Source organism: Sus scrofa, chromosome 14, assembly GCF_054392235.1.
Source record: "Sus scrofa isolate SSC_HxYL_T2T_F1_AM1 chromosome 14, Sscrofa_HxYL_maternal_Yorkshire_Landrace_v2.0, whole genome shotgun sequence".
NCBI lineage: Eukaryota > Metazoa > Chordata > Mammalia > Artiodactyla > Suidae > Sus > Sus scrofa.
In genome coordinates this window covers 163,138,423-163,159,549 of record NC_139396.1, presented here as the reverse complement: position 1 = coordinate 163,159,549, position 21,127 = coordinate 163,138,423, and the positions used below count along the sequence as shown (strand labels likewise).

The 21,127-nt window shown below is 64.7% G+C and overlaps 1 protein-coding gene across 4 annotated transcripts in view; it reads left to right on the top strand.

Moving 5' to 3' along the window:
• STK32C (serine/threonine kinase 32C) overlaps positions 1–21,127 on the top strand; it is an 86,675-nt gene that overhangs the window by 39,918 nt on the left and 25,630 nt on the right. For all 4 annotated transcript variants that reach the window (XM_021073875.2, XM_084995413.1, XM_003483577.5 and 1 more), the window contains one exon: positions 11,117–11,172. Coding sequence is in view for 2 of the 4 variants with exons in the window: in XM_084995413.1 (XP_084851539.1) it covers positions 11,117–11,172 (56 nt within the window). In the remaining 2 variants the exon portion in view is untranslated. The remainder of the gene's footprint in view (positions 1–11,116; positions 11,173–21,127) is intronic.

The following is a 21,127-nucleotide window of genomic DNA, read 5'->3' as shown; positions in this document are numbered from 1 at the left end:
CGGGGAACCAGGAGCTGGGCCTGGGCAGGGCCGGCCCCCAGGCTTCCCTGTCTTGGCCGGGCAGGGCTCCAGACTTTGCACTCGGGAGAGCAAGGCACCCGAAGGCTCAGGGACCAGCCTCGGGGTCATGGGGTGTTGGTGCCCCCATGCGCTGGGACAGAACCAGGCACCGGGACCTGGACCTGCCTTCTCATCTCCAAGTCAGAGGCTTCTCGGGATCAGCGTGGACAGTCCTGTACCTCCGTGTGGCTCAGATGGGCCTGGGGAGCCTCCAGGGAGCGTGTGTGCCAGTTCCCCTTGAGAAGCCCCAAGCCCACCCCTTTCTGCGTCCTCTCGGTGGAGCCTGGCAGTGCAGGACACGCCTGCCTCTACTTTGTCCAGCTCCAGCCTGGGGTGGGGTGTGGTGTTGGATGCAGGGCTCAGGGGAAGGTTACTTGGGGGATTGTCCAGGACAGGCCAGCCACACATCAGGCCATGCGTGTGACACATGGGCGCTGGGCTGGCCTGCTGGCTCCAGGGAAGCAGTGACCGGGGCTCACGTGTGCACACGGCTGCCCTGAGGTCCACTGAAGGGGCAGAAGCCGGTCTGGCCGCTGTCCCCATGCCCACATGGTCTGGCCCCTGTCCTTGTGCGCACAAGGGCTGAGCCTGCAGGTGGGTCCAGGGGGAAGGTCCTGTGACGGGGGGGTCTGGAAGGAGAAGGGGCTTGGCCAGTCCCCTGGGCGTCTTGACTCTGGGCCTCGGCCTCGTGTGGAGCCCGCGGGCGCTGTGTGGTGTGTGGCGCACATGTAGGCGGGTCTTACCCCCCTCCCCATACGATGACATGCATCATCCCCTGATTAAAATGCCCCTGACGACAACGATGACCAGTGTCCCACATGGCTGGTGTGGCCAGTGAGGAGTGCAGGGGGCCTCGCCTCCGGTGCCTGCATCCCCCCAGCTGGGTACTCTCGGGAGAGCAGGGCTTTGTCCTCCCTGGCTCCTGATGGCCCCCGTGTCAGCGTGAACCCCAGTGTGCACCCTGGGTGGCCCAGTCCCCCCAGGTGAGGGTGGGAAGCAGCCACCTGGGACCAACTGGCTGGGTGGGGGCCCGGATTCCTGAGGGGGCCTGAGCAGCCCTGGTGCCAGGTCCTGTGCCCACACACTGTGGGACTTTGCCCATCGAAAGGCCCTCTGGCGTGGGGGCCTGTGTGCGTGCAGCGGGGCCGGGCTTGGGTGGTGCCATTCCCCTGGCCGCGGGAACAGGCTGGGTGATGGTGAGCAGAGACAGGCCGCCCGGCCCCCCAGGGGTCAGTCTTGCCGACACCACGGCTGGTCTGAGCCGGCCGTGTGCTCGGAAGCTGCTGTTGTCCCCACCCCGTCTGGCCTTTCAGGTGGCCTTTGTGAGTCTCTCCTGGCTCCGCAGGCAGGTCCCGCGAGGCTGGCAGCGGGGGTGGGGGCGGGGCAGTCTCCGGGTCTGCAGGGCGGGGACGGGGTGGCGGGAGCGCTGCCAGGGGCAGCGCAGACGCAGGCGCCCAGCCTGTGGCCTTCTCCTTCCCGGCACCAGGGCCCTGCATGCACTTTTTCTTTCTTGCATTAAACTTAATGTCGTTTGTGCTGTGTTGTGCGTGGCTCTGGGCCTTGGTGACGTGAGCCCTGCCTGGTCCAGACACGGGAAACCATGGCAACAGCCGAGGCCGCCAGCAGGGCGGGATCAGTGGTTAACCAGCCACCGTGCGAAGGCCGATGCCTCTTAAGGGCAGGTGTAGACTTGCTTCTGCCCCAGGGTTGCCTGCCCAGCGGGGGCCTCAGGTCCATGTGAGCGTCTGTAGGGAAGTTCAGGGAAACGCGGGGCGCTCTGATGTCCCCTGTGCCTCCCGTCCGTGGCGCCCCCGCCTCCACGAGGACAGTGTGTGAGGGCTGTGCTACCACCTGGCTGGGGCGTCTGGCGAGGCTGCCGGGGAAGGTGCCCAGGTGGGGTCAGGGTGATCTCCCAGACTGTGGGTGGGGGCCCCACGTGGGAAAGAGGGGGCGGAAGCAGCTTTATGTCCACACGGCGCTGCAGGCAGCACATCCCGAGGCCTCAGGACATGGGAGCCTTGGGGGGCTGGAACTCAGTGGGTGGGGGGCCCACCAGGCTCGGGCCACAGGTCCATGTTTGCATGCACAACTGTGTATGCATGTGTGTGTGAATGTGCAAAGACAAGTGCAGACACACGTGCACGCACACACACCTTCCTGAGCAGGCAGCGTGTGCCGCCCCCACCCTGGCACCCAAGCGCTCATTACTCATGGATCCATGCAGCCCCTCCCCCAAACCCGAAAACAACATGCTGGTGAGGGTGTGATCCCTCAAAAACATCTACATCTACACGTGTGTGTGTGTGTGTGTGTGTGTGTGTGTGTGTGTATCATATGACCCAACAGTTCCACTTCTGGGTATTTATCCGAAGGCACTATAAGCAGGTCTTTTTTTTTTTTTTTTTTTTTTTTGCTTTTTTAGGGTCGCACCTGCTGCATATGGAGATTCCCAGGCTAGGGGTTGAATCGGAGCTGTAGCCGCCGGCCTACACCACAGCCACAGGAACGCAGGATCTGAGCCGTGCTGCGACCTACACCACAGCTCACGGCAACGCCGGATCAGCCCACTGAGTGAGTCCAGGGATTGAACCCCCATCCTCATGGATCCTAGTCGGGTTTGTTACGGATGAGCCAGGACGGGAACTCCCTGTGAGCAGGTCCCACGCGGTTTCTGCATTCGGCGCTCCCGCAGTGGAGCGGGGGGCTCGCGGGGTCCACCGTGGGTGCAGGGCGGGCAGACTCGGACCTCTGCCCCTCAGGACGCCCTTCAGCCCTGAGAAGGGAACAAACGCGGACACGAGCTTGGACCTGGAGGACCCCGAGGACTGAGTGCTGAGTGAAACACCGTCTGACCCCAGCTCCAGGAGGTCCTTCCAGCAGTCAGACCCAGACGCAAAGTAGACGGCAGGTCCAGGGCTGGGGGCGCTGGGGCGTCGGAGTTTGAGGGGACGGTTTCGGTCTGGCAGATGGAAGGGCACGAGGGCGGGATGCAGGCTCACAGCAGAATCGCTTACTGCACTGAACCTACACTCGAAAATGCTCGATGGTAGGTTTATGTGTGTGTTTCTCCACAACAAAATAACTGAAAAACCCCATCACGGCCTGGGTGACCTACAAACAGCAGAAGCTCTTGTCTCTCGCGTCTGGAGGCTGCAAGTCTGAGGTCAGGGCGCCGGTGTGGCCGCGGACTTCCTGGGGGTCCTCCGAGGGCAGAAGGGGCAGGGGGCTCTGTGGGGCTTCCTCGGGGGGGGCCTCGATCCCATTCACGGGGCTCCACCCTCAGCACCTGAGCACCCCCTGAAGACCCGCCGCTAGCACGGTCCACATGCGAGTTTGGGGGCCCAGCATTCAGTCAGGAGCAGCACCTCCTCCAGGAAGCCTTCTCGGACTCTCCTGAGAGTGGCTCCCGGGCTGGCCCTCCACTCCCCTGGAGCCTCCAGCCCCTGTGGGCGCCGGGCTCCTCAGAGGCAGGCCCGGCCCGGGGTGGGGCGGGCGAAGACACGTGGACTGCATGCGTGTGTGGTCGGTGTGCCCTGGCGACCACGCCGGCCCCTGCCTGGTTCGGCCCCATGGGTGCCTCTGATGTGCTGCTCGCCGAGGTCACGCGAAGGTCATGGCCCACGGGCTTCCGAGTCTCAGGGACGGGACTTGGTTCTGAAGTTAGGACCTCAGAGCCCCGTCTCCCCAGGGCGGTTCTCCCCGCTGATGCGCAGGACCGGCTTGGGAGGTGCGCCTGGGGGCGGTGGTGGGCGTCGGTGCCCTGCCCTCTGCCCACTGCCTCCCTCTTGTCCCCAGACCCAAGTGGTTCCCGGGGTGACCTCTGAAAAGACCACCCAGCTCCCCAAGGATCAGGGGAGTCATCAGCCAGGAGCGCATGCACCCTGGCCTCGGGGGAGGACGTTGTGTGGCCTTGGGGTCCCCGCCGCCCCCTGGGGCCTCTCGTGGAGCCTCTGCTTCCTCTGCTTCCGTCCTCAGGGCTGAGGTTTGCAGACTCTGCATGGGCTTGTGGGACCAGGCGGGGGCTGTGGGCAGCGGGTGCGTGTTCTGGTCTGGGGGCCCAGAGGCTACAGGTGCAGCAGACCCCCAGCCCAGGCCTGCAACTTGGGGGCCCATGTGGGTTTCACCGGGTATCAAGGGCGTCCATGGGGCAGCTGGTGGGTACTCTGGGGAGGTGGGGCCTTGGCTCTGGGGTGGTGGGGTGTCAGGCCTGGGCTCACAGAGGCAGCCCCCGGGGACTGAGGTGGAGAGGGGTCGGGGAGCAGGACCTAGTGGGCCAGGGGATTTGGTTTTGGGCCAGCACAGAATGGGGACCTGCCACCCCACCTGTCCCAGCTCCCAGGTGCAGAATTCCATTGTGGCAGCTCCACGTGGCCTGCTGGCTGACGGGGTTGTGGCGTTTCTGGCCGTCACTCCTCCCACAGGGCGGAGGCCTCCCCAACCCCCAGGCCCCCTCTTTAGTGCTGGGTTAGTTCTCCCTCCCTGCCCCCGCTGGCCCGCGACCCCTCTTCCTGGCACTGCTGCCTGCTGGCAGCTGCTGCTCCCTTCCATGCAGCGGTCATCAACTCCCACCTCTTCCACGGAGGCCCCTCTGTCCTTCTCTTGGGGGGCAGCGGGGGGCGCGGCAAGGCTGCACTGGGAGCAGAGGCTGCGGTTGGGCAGACGAGGGAAGAAGGAGAGGCTCGTGCAGCCCTGGGCCTGCTGACCTGGGAGTTTCCCCACAGACCTAGGGGTGCGACCCTCCCGTCCCCCCCAAGACCCTGCGGGCGCCCAGTCCAGGCCTTGCTGGGCCTGCCTGCCCCGCGCTCTCGGGCTGGGGGCTGGGCTGCTGCTGACACAGGCGCCCAGGAGCCGTGTTCTCCGAGGAGGTGGCGCTCTGGTCCTCTCCCGTTGGGCTGTGCCAGGGCCCGGCCCTCCCTGGTGGGTCCCCTGCTGAGCTCCCACTGTTGACCTCCAGCTCCCAGGAGCACACACCCTGAATTCGGGGCTCCCCTGTTTGTGTGTATGTATATGTGTGTGTGTGTTTACGTGTGTGTGTTTGTATGTGTGTGTGCACGCACGCGTATGCCAGGGCCTCCCAGCAGTGCTGGGGGTGGAGGTCAGTGTGCTTTGTGGGGCTGGGGGCTGGGCTGCTCCCCAGGGCAGTTTCTCCCCACCCCCGCCCCCACCTGACACCTGAGCCAGGACCCGCCCTCCCTGTTTGCGGGTCCTCCATGCACTCCTGCAGCTGCACCAGGAGCCCCCCGGGGCAGTTTCCACGGGGAGCCCAGTGGCCTTGGGGTCCGGGAGGGCTGTCCTGCAGGTGGCTCTGGTGGGCTGAACACCCCGAGTGGTGGGAGCAGCCAGCGGTGAGCCTGGGACGGCAGGACCCTCTGGACGGCCCAGGGAGGCCCCCACTCTCCCACCCCTGGCAGGTGGGGGGCTGGCTCCCTGCCGTGCGACTGTCCCGCGACCTCCCTGCAGGCCTGGAGGAGCTGGGCCCAGCCGGCCGGCGATACTATTGATCTGGCTGTTGCCTTCATCCCTAATTTATGAGCGTTTCCGGTGCCTCTGGAGCTGTCGATAGGAAGCACTGGATCGCAGCTGCCGACTCTTTCAGACCAGGCGGGGTCTGGGATGAGCAGTCAGAGCGCTGAGGTGTTCTATGGGCTGGAGCTCTATCTGGATGTAGCTGTGTTGGGGGGGTCTCCCACAGAGCCCCCCCCCCCGGTCCAGCCTGAGTGGGTTGCAGCCAGGCAGGGCCCCCCCCCATGGCTCCGGGCACACCCCTGGGCACAGAAGCCAGATTCTTCCGGCACCTGGGCCCCGAAGCCTCTGCCTTTTCTTGGCTGCTGTCACATGCTGGCTGAGTGCTTCTCCAAAGGGATGGGGGGGCGGACGTTGTGATGGGAAGGGCCCGGGGCTGCCCCACGGACAGGCTGGGGACACGGAGGGGCAGGGGGCTCGGGGCGGAGTGGGGTCCTCAGACGGGCCTGCAGAGGCTTCCCTGGGAGAAGCCTGAAGGTGCGCGGGGTGGTCCGGCAGGTGGCCTCCGGGGAGGGCGGGCCGCCGCTGTGGGGGAGGGGACGGGGAAGCGGCCCTGCCTGCCCCTCCCCCAGGGAGGGACGGAGCCAGGAGGCCAGGGGCCGCGGGTGCTCAGCTTTAGATGCCCGACCCATCCCTGGGGCCTGCTGCCTGGCCTGACTGGCAGGATGATGAGGAGTGGGTGGGGCGCCTAACGGCCCCGCCCTGACCAGTGGGCTTTGCCCTTGGGGCCCAGGCAGGACCTCAAGGCCGCCAGGTCGGGGCAGTGCCCGCACCCCCAGTCGCTGTGGTTGACCTTCCTCCCAGGGGTTTCGAGTCGTCCTCAAGGAAACCCGGGGTGGAGGCCCCCCGGGCGTCGAGCACTGGGGGGGGCGGCGGCTTGTCCCTTCCCTCCCCTGGGCCCGCACAGGGGCCTGCCCGACGCGCCGCTGGACCCCCACGGCACACGGGGACACCTGCCCTTCGCAGAGGGCCTGGTCCTGACCTGCGGCTCTCGGCCTGTTGGACCTGCGGCCTCAGAGGACGTGTGTTGCTGGCAAGCTCCAGCCTCCGTGTGTCTGTGAGGTGCCCGTCTGCTGACCGCTGCCCCGTGTATGCAGGTGTCCCGTGTACGGGGGCGCTGGCCGTGCACCGTAGGAGGCGGAGTGACGCTGTGCTGCCTGTGGCCACACGGCCCCGCGGGGGACACGCCTCAGTGGGACGGGGTGATTTACTTGGAGTGTCTGGGGGACAAAATTCAGGCAACTTCTGCGTGGATTTCCACAGCTCGTGGCCTTTGGTATAAAGGCCACGGTAATGTTGTAGCCTTCCACGTCGTTCTGGTCTGGGCTCTCATGGGGACACGGGCACCGGGTCACACGGGCAGGAGCGGCAGGCCTGGTCTGGGTTCTGGGTCCAGCCCGTGCCCGGACTTGCCCCCTGGCTGTGGGCACGCAAGGCTTCTCCACATGCAGCCTTCGGGGGGTGGGGTGGGGAGCAGCCCCCCCAGGCCTGCAGAGACCTCCGCCCGCGGCTCCCGCCCTCGCAGTGACTCACAGCTCGTCAGCCGGGCTATTTTTACCCTCAGGGCCCGTCTTCTCTCTTGCTTTCCTCTTCGGGGAAGCGGCTTGTCTGCTTTAAGCAGAGCGCCGGCCTAGGAAAGCACTGAAACCACACCAGGACGCTGCCCTCCCACCGTGGCCCTGCTGGGAGGGCCCTCGGCCCCGGGGATGGGCTCTGACAGCGGTCGGGGCCCAAGCATCTGCTCCTCCAGTCGGAGAGAGGGATGGACCAGGCACGAAGGGCAGATCTTTTTATTTTTAGGGAAGCGTTCAGATGTCACCCAGCTTGCTTTCTGTATTGGGTCGCGTGGACCCTGCATGAGAGCCAGCGTTTGGCTTCTGTGGTGCCTTCACCAGGTGCTGGAGGAGCAGCGGCTCCCTCTTCTCCCTCCTCTGGCTTTGCCCTCCAGCCCTGGCAGCATCCGCACACGTGGGCTGAGTGTGACACTGCCAGGGGCTCCTGCGTCCGGACGGCATAGGGACAGCGACCAGGAAACACCCTGGGAACAAAGCTGTCGGTGGCCCACCAGCCTCCAGAGAAGTGCGCCTTGCCTTTCCCCAGGGGGTCGTCTTCTGGGAAGCCCTGGGCTGGGATGAGAACGGCCGCAGGCTCCCTGGGGGCACAGAGCTGTCTGGGCTCCTGGGTTTAGCACTGAGACACGTTGTTCAGAAAGTGGCCTGCGGAGGGGACCTGGGTGGGCTCCCCCAAGGGAGCCTCGTGAAACAGAATGAAAACCTCCCTTCGCTCGTGCTCGCTCGCTTGGCTGAATCAAGATGACCTATTTTCATAGCAGTGGCTGTGCTTCCGATGGCCTCTCTGCAAAATAAAAGGCCTTCTTGAAGAAATATTCTTTAAGCCCTCGTTTTTAAATATTTAGCTGCCCCTGCTCGTGTGGCCATGTGGCGGGGTCCTGTGGGCCCCCCTGGCAGAGACGCAGAAGGTCGGGTGGGACCTTTCCTCTCCCCGCGCTGCCGTCCGAGGTGTGGGGGCAGGGCCCCCCGCTGCAGCCTGAGTCACACTGGAGTCGCCGTGACCGTCCCCCAGGTAGCCCGGCTCACGCCCCATTTCTGTACCCCCAAGTCAGCTTGTCAGCTTCCAGCTGCCTCCCCGATGACCTTGTAAGAAAAAGCAACCCTGCCCCCCTTCCTGCCTGGCTTTCCTCCAGGCGCCAGGCACCCTTTTGTTTGCTGGCTTAGTGCCCGTCTCCCACAGTCCAGTGTCCACGGAGGGCACCTTCCTGCCTTCTTCCAGGGTCGGGGACAGGCCTGGCCCCTGGTTCTTGCCACGGCCTCTGACCTTGGCTCTGGGGTTGCTCAGCCTCCTGAACAGATCTGTGGCCCGAGCCCTCCGTAGACAGAGCCAAGGTCCAGCTCCAAGGCCTCGGAGAAGCAGTGCCCACACGGTGGGTGCTTGAGGGACCCCAGGGCTGAGGCAGCTCCTGGTACCGCCTGCACAGCAGTGGGGCCCCCAGGGCGGGGCCATAGAGGACGGAGGTTTCATACCCACGAGGCAGCTTGGAGCCCAGGTCTGTCGGGGGCTGAGCCTGGGTTGGGGGGGAACAGATGGGGCTCGCTGCCCCCACCCCACTTTGCTAGCACCAGGCTTGCCCCCCCCGACACTGCAGGGGCGGTGCCCTCCGGCTGATGGGTCTGCCCCCCACCAGGGTGAAAACACCCTTGGTCTCCATCTTGGCACCCTGGTGGCCCCAGCCCCTCCCTGGGTCGCTGACAGCGAGGGTTGAACTTTGCCTGGAAGTGGCTGTGACTTCTGTGCAGTGGCTGGAAAGCTGGGTCGGGGAGCCGACGAGCTGAATGTGCCCGGACTCCTCTGCCCTGGGACCCCCGTCCCCCCTCCCACACACCTCCCCCTGCCCCCCCCCCACAGCCTCAGCCCCTCCCTCGGTGGTGGGAGGCGCCCAGATTCGGGGTTGGGTGAACTTGACAGACTCTGCCAGTGCGCCTTCAGGAGCCGGCAGACGCCCGGGTGACGGCGCTGTGTGCGGCGTGCATGGCCGTCTGTACAGCCCCCAGTGGCAGCACTGCTGTCTGCACCTGCCGCTGTCTGGACAGATCCCTGCCGGTGGGCTCCCCCCTCGTTCTGCCTCCATCCAGAACCGACGGAGAGGAGGCTGAGAGCTGGAGGGGAGAGACCCTGCTTGGCCGCGGGCTCGAGGCCAACTTGAAGGGGTCCAGGTGGGCCGAGCTTTGGAGCAGGGTCACTGTGGCCGGGCCGCCACCCTCTGCATGGTCATTGGCCGCGGCTCCCTTCCCAGCCCCGCACCGGCCTGGACACTGGGCCCCCCCCTGCTATCGAGGTGGCTGGCGGCCAGGCCAGGTTCCGCCCCTGCATCTTCCCTGACCGCCGGCCACGGCTACTGTCTGGGATCCCGTCTTGCGGCCGCCCCGCCGGCGTCTTAGGAAGTGGGGATCGCTGTGCTCAAAACCACAGGGCTGCGGGGGTGCCTCGCGCAGACCACAGGCGGGGAGGCCGCAGGGCGGCCGGGCCGGGCTCCCCGCAGTGCAGTGCTCTCGCCGCCCGGGCTCGGTGCCTGCAGGCTTCCGGACGCCTCTCCCTCGGCCCCGTCCATTCAGCCGGGAGATACGCTCCCGCAGGGCCGGACAGGCCGCGCTTCTGGCCTCTGTTAATGAGGTTCATTCCTACCTTTCCTCTGCTGGAAGGACTCAAGTCCAGAATTCGTGGTTTTCTTGCTGAGCAGCCCGCTAACTCACGGCCCCGGGTGCTCCTGCTTGGGACGTGGCATCGGGCGGGCTGCTGCGGCCGTGGGGGGCGCACCCCAGCAAGCTCCCCTGCCCCCGAAGGGCCCACTGGGCCGGACCTGGGCTCGTCCTGGCTGTTCTCGGGGGCTGTGTCCTTTTCAGTGTGTTGGGGTGCAGTGGGCACACAGGACCACATGGAGCACGGTGCTTGCGTGTCAGAGCGGGGGAAGGAGGCAGCCGCTGAGCCGGGTGGGCGCTGGGGACGGGGAGGTGATGGCGGGAGCGGCCTGGAGCTGCCCTCACAGGGGCTGGGCCAGCTCAGGCACCCCCGCCTCCGTTGCTCTTTGGAGACATGGGGACCTGTTTGTCTCGGGCCCCCCACTCTTGGCCACCCTCCAGGCAGCCCTGGAGTAGAGACCTGGAGGCCCTGGGCAGAGACCGGCTCCTGCGGGGGCGCTGAGCAGAACGAGGTGGAGAAGCGTGTGGACATGCGTTTTAAGGAGAGCGGCGGGTGTGAAAAAGGAGGGGCCCCGGGGACCTGTCCGCGCCCCTCCCTCTGCAGGGGGCACGCTGCTGACAGGCTGCTGGGGCCGCAGGGGTGGCTCCTGGCGGGGGGGGAACAGTTAGGAAGCTACGGTTCCACGACCTCTCTCCCGGGGCCTCGCTGGCCGATTCTGTGGAGTGAGGCCTTGGGAGCGGGGCCTGGAATTGCTCTCCTCAAGCTGTGGACTGCTTGTTACAACCCCGGGGGCCAGGGGCTGGGCAGGGCACGGCCCCCCAAGACTCAGCAGAAGGGGCGGTGTTTCTGAGGGTCCTGCGGGCCTCTCTGTGGGTCCCCACTGGGTTGGGGGCCACTATCCTGGGGGCTGCTGGGTGCCTGGGTCTGAGCTCAGCAGCTCCAGGGCCCGTCTGGTCCGATCATATCCCAGCTGCGGCCTGGCCTCGCCCCACAGGGGCCTTGGAAGAGGGGCGCCCCAGCCTGAGCTCAGCCTCCAGCCAGCGCCATGCTGACCATCTTCCGAGGGCTGCAGGGGCTCCCTGAGACATTGGGGGTCCCTGCAGTGTTGGGCTCTCCACAGTGTTGGAGGTACCTGGCAGTTTGGGGGATGCCATTCTGGGGGCTCCCTGAACCATTGGGGGTCCCTGCAGTGGGCCTCCCTGTAGCACTGGGCTCTCTGCAGCGTGGGGGGCACTCGAGAAGCTGCTCCGGCCGGGGACTTGGGGCGGGCACGGGGCCTTTCCGCCACCTCACCCAGCATCCTCTGTTTTCTCTGCAGTGAACTTGGACCACTTCCAGATCCTGCGTGCCATCGGCAAGGGCAGCTTCGGCAAGGTAAGGCGGCGGTGGGGCAGGGCTGGCCCGCCCCGGGGAAAGGCCGGCCCCTGGTCTCCGGTGTGGGTGTGCTTCCCGCCCAGCCTGCCTGTGAGGCTGGGGGCTTCGGGGTGGCTGCCAGCCGAGCTCACCCCTGTTGGGGTCTCTTGGCCCAGGTCTTTGGGGTCTTGTAGCTCCGCCGGGAGCTGAGGCTGCAGATGGCACAGCCCGGACACCCACTCCCTCCCTGCCGAGGCCCGTCTTGCAGCCGAACAGCTTTCCTTAGAGACCAGCCTGTCGAGGTCTGAGAGGGGAGCATTGGAGAAGCTGCCCCGTGGTGCGGCTGATACACGGCCTTTGAGCCACAGTGACCCCGGGACGTCCTGGGTGCCGCTGGAGCCGAGGCCAGGCTTCGCCCTGCCGGTTCCTGCAGGCCATGTGGCCGGGGGGACACCGAGGGTGGAGGCTGCTCTGTCCTGAGGAGGCCTGACCGGAGCCCGTGCCTCACTTGGCTTCAGCATCTCTTGGCCGGTTCTAACTCCCTGAAGTGCTGCCTTGTCCTGCCTGGAGCTCGGGGGTAATTATACCTCGAGGGGGCGCCCAGGACTGGCCTTGCTGGGCCTGTGGTGAGTGAATCACTTCTGAAGACAAGTTTCTCTGCAGCTCGGAGGCCTCGGCTGCTCAGGCCCTGGCCGCCCAGCTGCCGTCGCGCCGTGAGCCTCTCCGGGAGGGCTGTGCTGCCAAGCGGGCCGTGCAGGCTTCAGTGCGAGGGTCCCTCCCTCTCGCTGTAGCAGGGTGTGCGCTGCCTTAGCTTACGGGCCTGGGGTAACTAGAAGCCTGAGCAGCCTAGCCCGTTTGCACGAATCCACTGAGATGGCTTAGCATCGGGGGAGGGTGTTTTCAACGTCTCCGTGTCCGGAGTAGCCAGTGGACCCGGGCTTTCTGTCCATTGCGCTGAGATGGCGGGTCCAAAGGCCAAGGTCCCTGGTTGGAGAGGGTGCCTGAGACGGCTGCTGCTGCCCGGCTTTGCCCATTGGCGCAGGGGTGTGGGAGGCGAGTTGGGCAGGCCTGGGCGGGAGCTGCTTAGGGGAAGCGGCCCTCTCCTCCCCTCGGGGCCCAGACTGGGGAGGGGTGGGGTCAGCCGGGTGTTCCCACAACAAGTGGGAGGGAGGCTGGGGCAGCGAGGCGGGCGTGCATGGCACCATCGCCGCCACCCCCCGGGCTGGGCCTCCTGCACCCCTGCCTGGGGGTGGTCCTCGCTCCTCACCCCTGCGGCTGGGCAGCCCCCCCCCTCCCCCGCAGGCTCTGCAGAGCCCAGGATTCTGGCTCCTCCCACCGGTTCTTGGCTTTGAAAAGCCAGCTGGCTGCAGGGCCCCAGAAACGCGGCTGAGCCGAGAGGGGTGACCAGAGGAAGCGTGGGTTCCTGCCAGGGTTTTATCTTCGTGCGCACGTTGGGGCGTAGTCGGAGGGCGGCTTCCCGCTCCCTCATTGGGCGGCCTCGTGAGGCCTCTCGGGGTCCTGGGCTGCCGTGCTGGGGTGTGTTTAGAACGTGGGCAAGACGTGGTTCTGGTCTTTCCACTCCTCCCTGCGGCTGAGTGGGGAGGGCAGGGAACAGGATCTGGAGGCAGCCCCCGGACGCGCGGCTGGGTCACACGCGCACCTGTTACACGTGGCCCATTCCAGAGGCTGTGCACGGGCTCAGGGGCACCTGGACACACGGGGAAGCCCAGCTTTGGGAACTGCTGGGGGCCGCTCTCGCCAAGCGGCTGTGACGTTTAGCGGCCCTCCCCATGAGCGAGGCACCATGGCTGGTGTGTGTGACATGAGCAGTCTGTCCCCAGGGAGAGGGCCATTTCCCTCGTGGCGGTGCCCACAGGGGCGCTGACTCCCGGAGATGGATTATCCAGACCGGCCGCACTGGCCTTGGGAACAGACCAGAGATGGTGTTTGCCAGCTTTTTCGGCGGTAAATGACACGCAGCATAAAGGTTACCCCTGAACCGTTTTTAAGTGCACAGCTCAGCGGCCCGAAGCGCATCCCCGCTGTCGTGCCTGGAAACTCAGACTGCGGGTGATGGACGCTCGCTTTAGGAGCACTGAGAAAGGGACACATGTGAGCTAACGTCACCTGGGCGGGGGAGGGCGGGGTGGCCGGCCCCCGAGGTGGCCGGGTGGGCTGGGATCCCGCCAGGGCTCACGGTGTCTCTCCACCCAGGCCCTCTGTCCCTGGCTCAGCCCTGGATGACCCCTCTGAATGCCACAGTGGGGAGATAAGCCTGCTGTCCTCACGGCCCAGCCTGAGCTGGCTCAGGGCAGCTCTGATGGGGTGGCGTAGGCACGTGCTCCTCCCAGCCGCAGTCACCGTAGGTGTGGCTGTCATGGCCACAGTCCCTGCTACAAGGCAGCCCGCACCTGGCGCTCACCGCCTGCACAGAGCGTTGCTGGCGGGGTCTTTCCCCAGCAGAAGCAGCGGCTGGGGGGGGTTCGAAGGCAGGGCGCATTGGCGGGGTGCATGGAGAGGGGAGCCCGGTGCGGGGGGAGCTCTCAGACCTTTGCCTCTGGGGGCCTCCCAGCCAGCCTGGGGAGGGACACAGGGTCTGAGCTCAGCTGGACTCAGCCAGCTGCCACCTCCATCGGGTCTGCGGAGGGAGGACCCCCACTGCAAAGAAGAGGTTATTAAGAGGGTAAACTGTGAACACAGCAGCTTTTTGGCAGATGACCACCCTCTCCGCAGAAGCAGAGATGTCAGCGGGGCCGGCCTGCGTTGTGGGCACCCCTGGCCCTCCCCCTCCCCCTCCTGCCCCCTCCTCCACTTCCCACAAAGCCTGGCTGCCTTTGGGAACCTCAGCTGGCCCCTGGGTCCGTGTGGGGACGCCAGCCCCGGCCTGTGCCCACTCCAGGCGCAGCCTGTGCCCGCTCCCTGCCGCCGGGGCTGGCATGTGGGCCGTGCCCGCCTCTGCCCCCGGTCCGGGGTCTGGCTCCATAAAACCCAAGTTCCCAGAGGCCTTTCCTGTGCCTCTGTCTCTCCTTGGTTCGGGAACACCGGGCTCCGGCCCCAGACCGGGGTTCTGTGGGGGAGGGAGGGGCGCCTGCAAGCAGAGCCCCCGGGCCTTTCCCTCCCCCCAAGGCAGGTCTTCCTTGCCGCCCTGGGCACTTCCTCGAAAGGACCACACCCTCCCCTCCGGGTGCCACCCGGCTGCCCCAGAATTCCTTCCAGACACGCCCTCCCCCTCCTTCCAGCTGGGGGTCCGCTGGGGTTGAGACCCCACGCCACCCCGTCCACAGCCCCTGCTCCCCAATCCTTGGCTCCGAGAAGCCCCCCACTCCCACTTGTCGCCGGACCAAGCACCCCTCCGCCGGTCCCGGGCCCTCAGCGCCCGTGGACGCAGCTGGTCCTCAGCCTGCAGCTGGTGCTCGGCGGGGCCTGGACCCTTGGCTTTCCGGGCCACCTCCACACAGGGTGCTCGTGCTGACCCCAGGGGCCACATGGGGACAGGGGATGTGGGCCCCCAACCCCACAGCAGCTCCTGCTCCCCTGGCGGGGGGGGCAGCACTGCCGAGCCCCACCCTCGACGTGTCCAGTCTCGGCCTCGCTCTGGCCACACCTGAGCTGCTGTGTCCTAGCTTCGGCCCCTTCCTGGACCTCACTTCGGTCCCCCCTCTGGGCACTCGTCACCCTGGCTACTGCCCGGTCGAGCCTGACGTGGGCACCCTCCCAGTCCCTCTGCTCGGCCCCGCCCTGCCCTCCATGTGCTTGGCCCTGGGGACCCTGGGACTTAGGGGGGCCCTGCCGGTGGCGGGGCTGCGGAAGGAGCCTAGGCGGGCCCGGTGGGTCCTCCAGGCCTCGTCCAGGCTCCCGGCACGCAGCCTGCACTCAGTGGCTTTGCCTGGGTCCCCCCAGCTCTGTCCAGCTGGACGATGGGGCCACAGTTTATTCCAAGGCAGATTATTCAGGTGGGATGATCAAGACTTAGAGAAAAATCAGTTTTTCCGCAGGCATCGGGGGTCGTCCAGCCCTAAGATATACCCCCACGCCCAAATCCGTGTGTGTCTGTGCAGCCAGGCCTTGCCCCGGCACCAGCAGCCAGGCGGGTTTTGCATCCAGGAAACTGAATTCCAGCTGCAGGCCCCACGGGATTATTGTAGGACCTGTTGGTGGGCCTGGACCCGGCCCAACCCCCAGGGATCAGCTGTGTTTGCAGCCCAGCGCTGGGGCTTGGCCCCCAGGACCCACCTGGGATAGGCTCGGCCGAGGGGCTCACGCCTGCGCACGGGGTTGTCCTGGTCTGTGCCCACCTGCTGTGCGGGGGCCGTGTCACCTAGCCTTTGCTGGCCAGGCCACCCTCCCAGGGCCCTGGTGACTTGGGACGTGGGAGACGTCTCCCTCTCAGAGCAGGTCTTCAGCTCCCTGCCTTTTCCTGGAGTGGGCGGCGGGCGGAGGCAAGAACCGAGTGCCCGGTCTTTCCAGACAGAACCTGCCGCCTGTGCCCCAGCGCAGCCGCCCGCCCCCCTCCCCCTGGCCCTGGACCCCCCACCCCAGGCCATCCCATCTGCACGTGCGGCCCGGGGCTTTGTCTCACCTGGGCCTCTGTTTACAATGGAAATATTCTGTTTTGGAAAAGAACTTCACTCCATTTAGAATGTCACGTTTTCCCTCGGCAAGCCCGGCTGCCCTCTCCGTCCATCTGCCCGCCTGTCCTCCTCTCCCCTGGCCTCCGCCCTCACCCAGGGGCTCGGTTTTGCTCTGATCCACACGCCTTCAGAGCTTTGACAGCCGCCCGCCTGCGCTCTTCCAAACCGTCAGCTGCTCTCACGTATTTATTTTTCCAGTTGAACTTCAGAATAAATTTCAAGATCAAAAATAAACTCACCGAAATTTGGGTAGGAATGACACTTCCAGATTAAACGGGAGGAAGGTGGGTATGTCACGCACCTGGGCATCCTTCGGGCTCTGTCGTGTTTATTATACGTTGCTCTTACGGTTGTTTTCTGTTAAGCTGTTATATTTTATCCTTTTGTTATTGTGAATAGGTTTATTTACCAACTCTTTTCCAGTTTATTGGAAAGTGGCTCCGCCCCACCCACCACACTCCCCTCGGCTGCCGGAGGGGGGTGCTGTGCCTGTGGCCTGGCGGGGACGTGGGTGGTCCCTGGCTGTGGGCATGGGCGGAGGGTGGGGTCTGGCTTTGCCAGCCTGTGGGTGAGCCTGCTTCTGGCTTAAACAGGGTGTTTGAGGCGAAGTAGCCTTCAAGCTGCAGGTGATGGGCTTCCGTGATGCGGTCTGGGAGCAGAGGCTGGATCTGCAGAGCCCCCGACGGTGGGCAGGCCGCCGGTCAGAGGGGCGTCGGGAAGTGAACGAATGTCCAGATGGCGGAGGGAGGGAAGGCTGTCACCTGGGCTGGGGCTGGGGGTCCTTTCCCAAGTCCCAGAGGCCCCCACCTGCACCCCAGCCCCTCTGGCCCCCTGCCTGGTCTGGACTCTGCCCCACTGGCGGGGCCTGCCCCTCCCCCTGCACCCCACGCCCCATGCACCCCCCCCCCACACCGGCACAAAGGCCAGGCTGAGCCCACACGGGGCTCCCAGGTGCTGCTGCCGTTGCCGTGTGCGTAGGCGGGCCTCCTCCACCCAGGGCGAGGATGGGGGCTGTTCTCCAGCTGAGAGGCCCGGGGACCCTTTTGGGGTCACCTGGGCCCTGCCCAGGGGTGAGACGCTCCCCCAGCCTCCTGCTTCTGCGGAAGGGCTGGCCAAGCGGGTACTGGGGGGAGGACGGCACCGACCAGCTCGGGATGAGGCAGCCAGAGTCCAGGCACATGCGGTCGTGTTTCTCCGGTTTGCGGGGAAAGAACTAGGATGCTCCCAGCCGCCCCGAGGAACCTCCTGACCCCAGGTCCTGAGGCGGGCGTCGGAGACTTGGCCGAGGGCCAGGCAGTGGTTGCAGGCGGAGCAAGTACAGACCGGGGGCTCTTGGCCTCGCCTCTTTCCTGTGGACCCCGTCTTCAAGGCCCGCCCGCAGGGATGCCACCTTGCCCGGGTCTCCCTCCCTCTGCTGCCAGCTGAGCGAGAAGCCAGTGCTTGCAGTTGCTATGGCAACGCCTCACAGGATGGCAAAGGATCAGCCCCCCAGCGCGTTGCCGTGACACCTCGCTGAGTTAACACAGGAGGGCCGTTCTGGGGTTCCGTGCCTCCGTTACAGCGGAAACGCTGCAGGGGGAGAGCAGCTGTGGCCGAGCGCTCAGAGGCCTTGGGTTCTGGGATCTGAGTCTGGCCATCAGCAGCCACTGCTGGGGCTGCTGGAGACAGCTTTGCCTGCAGCCCGTGCTTGGCTCCGTGTGCTCTTTGGTGTTTACACTGGTGACGAGTGCTGCATTCTGGCCCTGCCATCAATGTGCAGCTCCTTGACTGGGCTCGAAGCCCCTTCTCCTGAGACATCCAGGGGCCAGATCTCGACTCTGGGTTTTAGAAACCCGTGCTTGTGTGCCGGGCTGCAGACATCAGGCCTAGGAGCCATGTTCCCATCCACCCTTGACTGTGACCATGCGCGAGGTATTGGGACCTCGAGAAGCTTCGCTGAAGCAAGCTAGCGGTGGCACCAAATTTTCCATGGCCGGCAGCGTCTGCAGAAGCCCCACGGCCGCTGGCCTGCCTGCTGGGGGTCACTGCTCACACCCACACCCAGATTTTCTCGCCAGGCGCTGCCCTCACAGCCACACAGCTCTGGCTTCTGTCCCAGCCCCGTCTCCTCGCATGGCCCCTCTTCTGTCCCCAACTTCCGTGTGCTGTGGATGCAGCCGTTAAAAAAATAAAGACTCCCTGTTTATTGGCCTCTTCAGGATTTCAACTCCTTTTAGGCTCAATCTGGATCGTTCTCTACATTGCGCAGTCTTGTTCAAGGTCGTGTTGCTTCTTCTAGTTGTGATTGTGTGTTGGTTGGGAGACAGGTGATGGGGGCACCGGGTCTGGAGTTTTCCTGTGCTGAGCTGACCGCCTGTCCCCGTGGGACCAAAGGCACAGTGGGGCTGCCGGAGCCCCCGGGCGCTGGCGGCCCAGGCGCACAATTAACCGGATATTCAGCTTCGGTCTCCGCGTTCAGGGACTGCCTTCTGTGGAAAATGCAGTGATTGCCACAGATACTTGAGCGCTGCCAGAATCCAGTCTCTGAGGCAAAGGTACGTTCAGGAAAGTCTAGCCTCGGCTGCTGTTCCTTCTGTCCTGTTTCCACTTTGCTCCTGTAAACATCCCTTTTGAAAAAGACTGGTTTATTTGTCCCCGAATCCTTGGTAAGGTATTCGTGTGCCCTGCCTCTTGAAGACACGGTTACCTACCGTTCACTCTCCCCACACCCCGCCTTTGACTTGACGGTATTTCTGGATGTCACGCTGTACCCGCAAAGCCAATGCCAGCCACTGCCCTTGGCTGCTGCGCACACGCCATGCCACCGGGCGTGCGTGCTCACGAGCTTCCATGGCTGCCACAGACGTGGCAGGAATGACATCCGACAGTTGCGGAGTCAGAAGTCTCAAGACCGGCCGGCCCTGGGCTGGGGTCGCAGCAGGGCAGGGCCGGGCTATCCTGGGGGCTCGGGGAGAAGCCGGCTTCCAGGGGCGGCTCTGTTCCCTGGCTAGTGGCCCTGCCTTCCTAGACGTCTGATCCTTTGTCACACCCCTTCTCTGACTCTGGCCCTCCTGCCTCCCTCGGTCCCGGGACCTGGGGTTCCCTGCGCCACCTGCCATCACCCAGAATCTTGCATCTCCAGACCCTTCCCGCAGCCCCATTGGCACGACCCCTTTGCCACAAGAGGTGACGCGTTCGCAGGTTCCAGGGTTGGCACGGGGGCATGCAGAATCGTTGTCCTGCGACCGCACGTGTTCCTGGTCAGGGCCAGGCTGCTTCCCGCTGGCCATCACAGGCGGGACCGCGGTATCCGTCTCTCGACGGAGCCAGTGGATCTTTGTATCTGTGGGTTGGTTCCCAGAAGCGGGCTGCGTGGCTGGGGGGGCACGTGTGATGCTGGCAGACGCACCATTCCCTCCGTGGGGCTCAGGCTCCCCCTCGGCGCCTGCACGGGGCTGCTGCCAAGGCTGGGTCTCTGCCAGCCCCACAGGCAGGGAACGGTGTCTCCTGGAGCTTTACGTGGAATTTTTTGGATAAACTCGTCTGAATATCTTCCGAAATTGTTAGAGGCCATTTGTGTGTCCTTCACCCATGTGTCCCCTGGGCTGATGGTTTCTTATTTTTAAAGCCTCGCTGTAGGTTAAAGACGTGAACCTTTTATTCCTGAATAAGCTGCAGATACTTTTCCCAGACTATCGACTGTCTCTCAGCTTGGTTTGTGTTTTCCCGTTTAAAACATTTTGACTTTTCCGTGGCCGCGTCTGTCGTCTTTCTCCCTGTCACTTATAGGTTCCGGGGCTCAGGGACGTGTCCCCCTTTCAGTCACAAAGGACCGTCCTGTTTCCTTCGCCACGACTGTGTTTCCTGAATCAGGTTGAAACCATCGTGCATTCAGAATTTATTCTGGTTTCTGCTGTCACGAGTGGACCAGGTTTTGTCTCTTTCGTCTGTTCCGTCACCCCAGCCCCACTCACTGCATGAAAAGTCCGTTTCCCGCACGCCTTTGAGACGCTCCTTTGTCACACGCTACATGTCCCCGTGCGCTTGGGTCTATTCCTGGATTTTCTCGTCTGTTCTGCTGGCTCACCTGCTGTTCGGCTGTAGGACCACACCTTTTTTCCTGGAAGTTTATGTCACGTGTTCTAGTACCCGTCAGGGCTCGCGTTCCAGCCTTGCTCCTTTGAAGGTTTTTGGGTTTTTTTGTTTTTTCCCCCTGGGTGATTTTTGTCTGATTGTCTTTCCCTGTGAACTGGATGACCGAGCTGTCAGCTCAGGAAAACCCCTGGTGGTATTTTTACTGGGACCCACGTGTTGAGGTTAGGAAGCCGCGTGGGAAGGGTTTGCGTGGTGGCCGTGGTGCCTCCCCTCTGCCCAAGGGACGCTGTGTCACCCTTCCAGAGAGCGTCACCTTTTCCCTCACGAGGGTTTTGTTGCTGTATTTTACTTATTTTGCTTTTATAAAAGCATTTTCTCTTTCATTAAATCTTTTTTTTTTTTTCAGGGCCGCGCCCACAGCATGTGGAGGTTCCCAGGCTAGGGGTCGAATCGGAGCTGCAGCTGCCGGCCTGCCCCACAGCCACAGCCACGCAGGATCCGAGCGGCGTCTTGGACCCGCACCACAGCTCACGGCAACGCCAGATCCTTAACCCACCGAGCAAGGCCAGGGATCGAACCCGAGTCCTCACGGATTCTAGTCAGGTTCGTTACCACCGAGCCACGACGGGAACCCCTCTTTCATTAAATCTTCAAAGTGGGGTTGGTTTGCTTGTGCGAAGGCTCTCCGTATGATTTCACAACCACCTGTTTTTACTGACTTTTCTGAGGTTGGTGTAGTTTTCCACTGCTTGTTTGGATTCTGCGGATCCAGAGCCTCTGCAAGCAGAGGCGACTCTGTCTCAGTTTTGGCCATGACTCTGGGCCCTGCCGCTGGCTGGCATGGGGCTGCGTGGGGCCCAGGGTGCTCTGGTCCTGTCCCCTCACCTGCCAGCTGGAGCTGTAGGAGGCCGCCCCCAGGCGTGCTGGGCGAGAGATGACAAAGGAAGGCCCCGGGCCCCCTGCCTGGCACGCAGACAGCGGGCCCGTGACCTGTCAGCAGACGAGGGGCCTGCGTGGCCACGCGCTGCCTGCGGTGGGCTCGCCGAGCGTCCTGGGGGGCCTCTGGGGTGGGGTCCGTCACACCTTTTCCTTCGGCCTGGAAAGGAGGTTCCCTGGCTGGTGCTGGGGCCTTTCTGCTCCCGGCGCTTACTGGGTAGTTGTCACTCTGTGCCAGCCTTGGGCACCCGGAGACGCCCGGAGATGCCCGGAGACCAGGCGGGCTCCCCGCTCCGTGGGGGCTGGTCTGTTGGAGACACGGGCAGGTCCGGGGA